This window comes from Quercus lobata, chromosome 10 (assembly GCF_001633185.2).
Source record: "Quercus lobata isolate SW786 chromosome 10, ValleyOak3.0 Primary Assembly, whole genome shotgun sequence".
In the NCBI taxonomy this organism is placed as follows: Eukaryota; Viridiplantae; Streptophyta; class Magnoliopsida; order Fagales; family Fagaceae; genus Quercus; species Quercus lobata.
The window spans coordinates 24,598,774-24,599,682 of NC_044913.1; the positions used below are offsets into that span (position 1 = coordinate 24,598,774).

The 909-nt window shown below is 37.4% G+C and overlaps 1 protein-coding gene across 1 annotated transcript in view; it reads left to right on the forward strand.

Moving 5' to 3' along the window:
- The first annotated feature begins 223 nt into the window (after positions 1–223).
- Positions 224–909, forward strand: part of LOC115964541 — a 14,050-nt gene continuing 13,364 nt past the window's right edge. The window contains exon 1 of the mRNA XM_031083834.1: positions 224–259. Within this exon, the coding sequence (XP_030939694.1) occupies positions 224–259 (36 nt within the window). The remainder of the gene's footprint in view (positions 260–909) is intronic.

Below are 909 nucleotides of genomic sequence, written 5' to 3' on the forward strand. Positions count from 1 at the left end.
TAATGTTTAGGAAAACATATCTTGAAGTGATTTTGCAAATATTTCTGCATGAAAATGATGGGTTTTGTGTAAAAAAAAGATTTTGGGTTGCGAGGCTCGAGAGAGGCAATGCGAGGGAAGTTAAGAGTATTTGAAAACATGTCACATCTGCTACATAAAAACTGAAAACACGCGTTTTTTGCGGGTTAAGGAGTAGCGTGACAATCGCGAGACAGTCGCAAGAATGGCCATTGAAGTTCAAAAACTTTCGCGAGATGCTGTTAGTCACAATACAGTTGCGATAGCCTCTGTACGAAATTCAAAAAATTCCAGTTTTTGCCTAAAACCATTTCACGAGAAGAGTTTAGTCGTGAAATACTCACGAGACAGTAGCGATATTTTCTGTATGAATTGACAAAAAGTTTTATTTCCCTTAAACACATTTCGTGGGAAGCTCTAAGTCGTGAGCTTTTCGCGAAACATCCTCTGAACCAAGTTCTGAAGAAAGACACAAAAATGTATTTTGATAAAAAAAACCTAAAGACACGAAAGTATACAATAACTTTCAAAAACACAGCTATCTCCATCTATACTGACTCTTCGCATTCCAATCATGTGCAGGGCACATGCATCACTTCGTGGGATGCTAAGTTGCGAGCTACCCGCGAAAACTTCTTCAGTCTTCAATAGCTTGAGTTTTCACACTCTCTCTCTATCACACAACCCTTACAATCAAATCCCACAATAAATATAGGGTACAAAATGATTGAATAAGGTTACAATCGAATTTGGCACAGAATTAAAGCCAACATAACACAAAGTTGTAAATTACAACTTTACAATATCCCCCTTTGGCTATTCCATGACAAAACCCCTAAAACAAACTCTAGACTTAAATGTGAGTTTGGGAACAATGGCAAAACTTACTCA